The 7,831-nt window shown below is 33.7% G+C and overlaps 1 protein-coding gene across 1 annotated transcript; it reads left to right on the top strand.

The window, feature by feature from the left end:
* The first annotated feature begins 543 nt into the window (after window positions 1-543).
* Window positions 544-4,454, top strand: LOC140183554 (uncharacterized). Its single transcript, XM_072232005.1, has 9 exons — window positions 544-751; window positions 848-1,072; window positions 1,172-1,289; window positions 1,568-1,625; window positions 1,783-2,065; window positions 2,179-3,809; window positions 3,915-3,932; window positions 4,083-4,277; window positions 4,401-4,454. Exons 1-9 carry the CDS (start codon window positions 544-546, stop codon window positions 4,452-4,454), a joined length of 2,790 nt encoding a protein of 929 aa, XP_072088106.1.
* The last annotated feature ends 3,377 nt before the right edge of the window (window positions 4,455-7,831 follow it).

The following is a 7,831-nucleotide window of genomic DNA, read 5'->3' as shown; positions in this document are numbered from 1 at the left end:
TACAATACTCCCTCTTGTGATGAAGTTGCTGCTCTGATTGTTGGAGATTTTGATTCGTCGGATCATGGTCGTGACATTATTGTTCGATCTACTGCTGGTCAGTTGCAACGTATCTATGAAACTCATGCTCTGTATTGGCCTTTACAATATCCGTTGTTGTTTCCATATGGCGAGGATGGTTACCAGTTGAATATTCCATATCGAGGTCAACAGGAGGGATATGTCCCTGGAAGAAGAACAAGGGTTTCTCTCAGGGAATTCATATGTTTTCATTTGCAAATTAGGGAGCAAGAAGATGGAATTATTCACAAGTGTAGGCGATTATTTCAACAATTTGTTGTTGACTGTTTCATGATGATAGAGTCCCAGAGGTTGTATGAGATTAGGATGAAGCAAAGTACAATTAGAGGAGAAGTGCTTCAAGGAATAGAAGAGGCTATGCGTCGTGGTGACGACGAAGCTTCTTCAATTGGGACACGAGTCATCTTGCCTTCTTTGTTCACTGGTGGTAGACGTTATATGTTTAATCGTTGTTAGGATGTGATGGAAATCTGTAAACATTTTGGCTATCCAGATTTATTTCTTACTATTACGTGTAATCCAAATTGGCCTGAATTTCAGCGGTTCACGGAGCGAGAGCGAATTCCCATCGCTGATCGTCCTGATATTTCTTGCTGGGTTTTTCATGCTAAGTTGAAATTCCTGCTAAGCGATCTCAAGGAAGGTGTATTTTTTGGTCCACTTAATGCAGGTATGTTCCTTTCTTGCTTAGCATTTCAATTTATGTCTGTTGTTTTTGTAGATGTAGTTGTCTGGCTTCTTTATGATGTTTTTTGTATTTTTTTAGGTATGTATACTATTGAGTTCCAAAAAAGAGGTCTACCGCATGCACACATTTTACTATGGCTTAACGGGGAAAGCAACTTACAAAGTGTTGAAATTGTTGATGAATTCATCTGTGCTGAACTACCTAATCCACAGAAATTTCCATCTCTTTATAATGTCGTCACCAAGTACATGATCCATGGTCCTTGCGGTCTTCTTAGACCGAGTTTTCCTTGCATGAAAGATGGTAAGTGCTCAAAATTTTATCCGAAAAGATTTGTTGATCAAACGTGCTTTGATGAAGATGGCTATCTGATTTATAGACGTCGTGATATGGGTGTGACAGTGAAGATCAATGACGTTGATATTGACAACAGATTTGTTGTGCCTTATAATCCACTGCTGTTAATGAAATATCAAGCTCACATAAATCTTAAGTTCTGTAACAAGTCAAACGTCATCAAGTATCTTTTTAAGTATATCAATAAGGGTCTGGATCGGGTCACTACAACTGTTGGAGAAACATATTATGTTAGGGAATCTTCTTAGGTAGTTGATGAGATCAAGCAGTATTATGACTGTCGTTATTTATCACCGTCTGAATCTATGTGGAGAATTTTTGCTTATGATATTCATCATAGATGGCCGTCAGTACAGAGGTTGACTTTTCACCTTTCGAACCAGTAGCATGTTGTATTCGATGATGCTGATATCACCACTCATGTTTATTTGCGCAACAAAGATTTGGTGACGATGTTTACGGGTTGGATGATGGCGAACAGACGGTTCCCGGATGGGCGGTCTTTAACATATGTTGAATATCCAGGAAAATTTGTCTATTGTTCGAATAGTAGGGAGTGGAAGCCGAGATAGAGGGGATTCTTAATTGGAAGATTGAGTTTTGCTCATCCGTCATCTGGTGAACTTTTCTATATGCGGATGCTTTTGAATGTGTAGAGAGGTTGTACCAGTTTTCGAAGTATAAGAACTGTGAATGGTGTTACTTATGATACATTTCAGGAGGCATGTTCTGCCATGGGATTCTTGATAGATGATAAAGAGTATGTTTCTGCTATTAAGAAAGTTGCCGAGGTAGCGTCCGCTGCACAGCTAAGGAGGTTTTTTGTGATGTTGTTGTTATTTGGTTCCATGGGAAGGCCTCTGTCAGTTTGGGAACAAACTTGGGCCTATTTGTCTGATGATATTCTTTATCGCAGAAGGCATGAGCTGCAATATCCTGGTAAGAATTTTGTTCATGGTGATTTTATTATATGACAAGCAGACACACATGAACTTAAACAGTGCAGAAATTATATTATCGTGCTAATATTTATTAATTATTGTTAAATGTAGATCTAACGATGAGTCAGGACGAGTTGCAAACATTTTGTTTGTTAGAGATTGAGAAACTATTGCAGAGTAATGGAAAATCATTGAGAAATTATACCGGTATGCCAGTTCCTAATAACTCTTTAGTGTCTCAATTTAGCAACTTGATGCTGCTGTGTGAGTTGCAGTATGACATTGTTTCTTTGACTCGTGAGCATGATGCAAACGTCTTAAAGTTAAATAAAGAACAGAGGGTGGTCTACGATAAAATTATTGATTGCGTTTTGAATAAGAGGCACGGATTCTTTTTTGTTTATGGGTTTGGTGGCACTGGAAAAACTTTTTTATACAGGGTTTTGTCGGCTAGATTGCGATCTGAGAAAAGGATTGTTATAAACGTTGCTTCTAGTGGTATTGCTTCTCTATTGTTACCTAGTGGTAAGATGGCTCACTCTATGTTCAATATTCCTGTTGAGCTGACTGAAGATACTGTTTGTCGGATTAAGAAGGATAGTGCAAAAGATGAGGTAGTCCGATTGCCTGATTTGATTATTTGGGATGAGGCACCAATGACTAACAAGTTGGCTTTTGAAGCACTCGATAGGACATTACGTGATATAATGGTTTCGGTCTCTGATATGAATAAAGATTTACCTTTTGGTGGAAAGGTGGTCGTTCTCGGTGGTGATTTCAGGCAAGTCTTGCCAGTTATTCCGAAAGATTCTCGTGCTGAGATTGTGATGGCTTCGATAAATTCTTCTGTCCTCTGGAAATTTTGTGAAGTTTACTGTCTGACAAAAAATATGAGGTTAACAATGGGATTGGAACAATCAACTCCTCAGGAGTTAAGGTCATTTTCAGATTGGATACTTCAAATCGGTGAAGGTCGGTGTGGAACAATGGTCAATGATAAAATTTTTGTTGATATTCCTTCTAATTTAATAATTCCTATCTTGGAAAATCCAGTGAAAGATATTATAAATACAATCTATCCGAATTTGGTTCAGAATTTTCGTGATCCAAGTTTTTTCCAGGATAGGACAATTTTGGCTCCGACTGTCGACAATGTTGAAGAGATAAATAATTATATAGTTGACTTGTTGCCCGGGCAGGAGAAAAATTATCTCAGTGCTGATTCGATATGTGGTAGTGATGTCTATTCTGATGTTGATGTTGATTGGATAAATGTTGAATTCTTGAATCAGATTAGGTGTTCTGGTCTACCTAATCATTCATTGAAGTTGAAAATAGGTGTTCCTATTATTTTGTTGAGGAATATTGATCCAGCTGGGGGTTTGTGTAATGGTACCCGACTTGTTGTGCGAGATTTAGGGAGAAATGTGATCGGTGCAGATATTGTTTCTGGTAGCAATGTTGGGGATAAAGTTTTTATCAGTAGAATGAATATGATTCCCAGTGATACAGTTATACCGTTTAAATTCCAACGCCATCAGTTCCCGGTTTCTCTGTCGTTTGCGATGACAATAAACAAAAGCCAGGGTCAGACATTATCAACAGTCGGTTTGTTCTTGCGTCGTCCTGTGTTTTGTCACGGTCAACTTTATGTAGTTGTTTCCCGAGTTAGGAATAGAAATGGTCTTAAGATTTTAGTTTGTGGTGATGAATTAGTTGATCCTGTCAGTACCGAAAATGTTGTATTTACGGAAGCTTTTGATAAGATATAATATAGTTTCTTTGTATACATTTTAATCTTATCTGTGTAATTTATAGTTTTATTTTGATGTAAGTTTTCTTTATAGATGGACAGTTTCTCTAGGGTATGTGTAAAATCGTCTCAACCATGTTGTGTGCACTAGGTGCACCATTTTTTATGGACTGTTAGATTCTATTAATTGAAAATCAAAGGATGTTATGAAAGAAGAATATTCATACGATTTATAAATATAGGATATATTACTATATATTAGCATGCGCGTGGTTTCATCTCTGATGTGGAGAGCTATCTACGTTTCAGGCCCGCACACATCCAAGCTGGACGTTCTTCTCCAGCGTGGCTTTCTCCTCAGGAAGGGTGCATGTGCTGCTCTTTGCTTTCGTTGTCAGCTGTCTTTTCTTGCGATTCCTTCACGCAAGCCCCTTTTCTTGCGGATTTAGTTGATCAGGTAATCATCAAATTGAACCCAATCCCCTTTATTTTTATTTCCCGATTTGCTTCTCTCTGCGCTACCAAATGTTGTGTACAGCCTCTGTTTCTTCGGTGTTTGGTTCCTTGTCATTCATTGCAGGTTAAGAATTTTCCCATAGAGTCTCAAATAGAAGATTTGCAAGCAATCAATTAGGTGCACTCTTCTGGTCCTTTTACTTCTAAACCTGTTTTCGTCTTCACTGTTTTGGTTTTTTAATTCTGATATTATTTTTTCTAAAAAAATAGAAAGAAATTATATTGTTAATTTATTTATAAAAATAAAATATTTCCATCTTATTAATCAAAATTAATTATTTATCTTCTTATAGCAAGAAAGGTTATATGATACCAATGTAAGTTTCTTTTTAATGTTATAAACAAAAAAATTATTTTAATCGTAATTACACTCGGTCTATACAATTTTATTTTATTTTGTTATTTCTAAGAAATATATTTAGGTAACTTTTTTATAATGTATGTATCAATTATTCTTGGTGGCTTCTGTCCTCTATTTTTTTTATTATTTTGGTTTTAATATTTAGTAAAAAATCTAATTTGATGTCTAATATTTTAAATATTTTGTTTTGGTTCAAAATAATTTTGTACAATTTTAGATATTGTTATAGTATTGTTATTTAAACTACTTAATTATGCACTAAGATATTATGTATCTATTACATTTATCAATATTCTTCTTTTATATTAATCTTTGATCATTCTGTAATATAATCAAATGGTCTATACAAATATGGCATATTCTATAAGTACATAATTGTTGTTCTCATTTAAGATATATCCTCCTGTTTAATGAATAGAATTGATGGTTCATATTTTATTTTGATTTTTTTTGTTTAAAAAAAGTCAGTTTTTAAATACAGTTATTTTAGCGACTATCAAAAAGTTAATTGACTATGACCCAGTTTGGGTAACGAACTTTTCTTTTTGATAAAATAACTTAAATGATAAATGACTCTATTAAAAGTAACTTATAAATAGGTTATTTTGTGTTTGGATTTTTAACTCTAAAAGTGCTTATTTTATATAAATCTGATGAAAATTAAATGTATTATGAGAGAAGTCATTTTTTTTAATTTTGTTTATAAGCTTCTAAATTGCTTCTTAGAAAGTTGCAATTTGATTTTTAAAATTGTATCAGACATTAATATTACTACTTTTCATAAATTAAAAGTTAAAAAAAAGTACTTCTAAAGTTTTGCAAGCGGGCCCTATATCTTTATGAAAATATGAAATTTTATTAAAAAAACTTAATTATTTACTTTTTTAAATTTGATATTATTTTTTTCAAATAAAATATATTATAACTATTTTATATATTATTCTTATGAATTTATCCAAATCTCAATTGATTTTGTTTTATTTTTTTTACTTAAAATGTAGCTATTTTAATAGATGAACCAGAATTTTATTTTTTTAAAAATTCAATTTAAAGTATTTTTTTAATACATTGATTTTTCATAAAATAAAAAACTAAAATATATAAAATTATTGATTTTATTTTTTTTCTACGAGTCAAAAAAACACTTGGTTGCATTTATTTGTTTTTATTAATATAATCATCTCAATTAAATGCTAAAGTTAATTAAAGTGAGGTCATTCTAATTTCTTTTCATCAAGTTCATCACTTTTGGGTGATTAGGGATCCTAAAAGACGTTTCTGCCTCACACGGTTTCCTCTATCCCTAACCAAATCTCCATTCGTCGGATGATCGCCGCACCCCCATCCTCGACTAAGATTTCGGCTTCCCTCCTCGGTTCTGGTCACATGCAGAGAAGCTATGGCTATCTCTGCCATTCGATTCGATTCCACCATGAGGGTGTTGTTCTATTCTTTGTGTCTGTTCCTTCTCCCCAGGGTTGCTCTGTCTCCCTCTGTGGAGCATACCTCATTCTCCATCTTGATTTCTCGGTTTTGGATAGAAGATGTTGCCACCGCAGTTCAAGAGGTATATGTGGGCTATGGTTCCATTCGCCCCTGTTCAATCTGTTTCTCGATTCCTTCTCCAGTTTCAATTTCTTTTTTGTGTTAATTGTTGCTGTTTTCTAGATCTATCATTTAATTTTGAGTTATTTGGTTTCTGATTTAATCATAGTGATTGTTACTTTTTTTTGTAAATCAATGGTTCTCTCCTATGTTTGTGCTGTTGGTGTTTCTGTGAAATAATTTACTTCTTGGGGGGGTTGGCTGATTATAAATTATATAATTTTCTTTCTGCTGTTGGACTGAAGTTAACTGTAGTGTTTAGTATAGTTGACTGATGAAATTCTCTTTTTTCTTTATTGTGAATTGTCAAATCAACTATATATGGTAGGTATTTGGTAATTTGCAACAGGTCTCTTCCCATATTGTTTTTTGCTCTTTTCCCATGAGTATTTGGTAACTTGTGATATCTTCCTAAATAATGTGTTCAGCCATATCAATCTATATATGCCTATTAGTCTATCTCTGTCCTATATGTGAAGCTTACATTGTAAGCTTTAGTTTTTGTTAAATTTGGGAGTTTATAACTCCAACTCATGTGTTTATCTTCTCATCTTAGTTTTGAGTTCTTCTGTGTATATTTTCTAATTTTGGTGTTCTTATCTTTCATATTTTGGGAATGAATAACCGTGTTGATCTGGTAGACAAAATCACTCCGTGGAGAGAATCATGGAAAGTGCATGTTAAAGTTGTGAAGTTGTGATACCACAAGAATCCTGCTTTGGATCCTTCTCAAAGTCTGTTGCATATGGTCTTAATGGATGAGAAGGTGACGTTAGGATTTTTGCTAGTAAAGAATTTTATAAAGTTACGTTGTAAGTATAGATTCTGAACCAACAGAAATCCCTTCGTACAAACGTTTTGGTTGTCACAAGTAACAAACCCCTAAATAAATTGATAACCGAGTATTTAAAACTCGGGTCATTTTCTCAAGGAATTGCAGGGAGGTATGTTCTTATTGTTGGTTATGAAAAAGTGTATTTTGGGGTTGAGAGTGAGGAATAAATATGGCAGATAATTTAAATGGCAATTAAAATAAATAAATACTGTAAAGCAAACCCTTTGGCAAGGTATGAGAAATTGGAAGTCTAGACTTAGTTATTCTTATCAATAATAATGAAAGTTGAATCTTAATTCCACTTAGTTAAACTTTGCTAAAGCAAAGGAAAGTCAAGGGACTAATTAGTTGACCTTCGAATCCTATTTATTTCCTAAGAAAAGGTTGGGATTATTGAAGTTCAGTTCAATTAGCAAAGATAATAGTTATCAATTATATTGAGCTAAGATAACTCCTGAGTTACTGATTTCTTAACCAAGACCAAAAAGAAAAGAAATTAAATCTGCTGGAATAAAAATGTCTTCAGATTGGGAATAATCAATAGCATAAACAAAAGAAAGCAATATTAAACTGAAATACCTCAAATATCATTAAATAAGAAAATCATCATGAATGTGGCATAAGCCAAATAGGCAACATAACTAATATAAGAATTCAAGTATCTAAAAATAAGAGATAAATGTAAAGTAAAAGA

This window comes from Arachis hypogaea, chromosome 3 (assembly GCF_003086295.3).
Source record: "Arachis hypogaea cultivar Tifrunner chromosome 3, arahy.Tifrunner.gnm2.J5K5, whole genome shotgun sequence".
Classification (NCBI taxonomy): Eukaryota; Viridiplantae; Streptophyta; class Magnoliopsida; order Fabales; family Fabaceae; genus Arachis; species Arachis hypogaea.
This window is presented reverse-complemented; position numbering and strand designations above follow the sequence as displayed.

Excerpts from the sequence above, each read along its gene's own strand:
- LOC140183554 (XM_072232005.1), top strand. The coding sequence starts at position 544 with ATGGAAATCTGTAAACATTTTGGCTATCCAGATTTATTTCTTACTATT. Across the intron at positions 1,290-1,567 it reads AACAAGTCAAACGTCATCAA|ATTTGGTGACGATGTTTACG; the intron begins GTATCTTTTTAA and ends TGCGCAACAAAG. Across the intron at positions 1,626-1,782 it reads AGACGGTTCCCGGATGGGCG|AGAGGTTGTACCAGTTTTCG; the intron begins GTCTTTAACATA and ends TTGAATGTGTAG.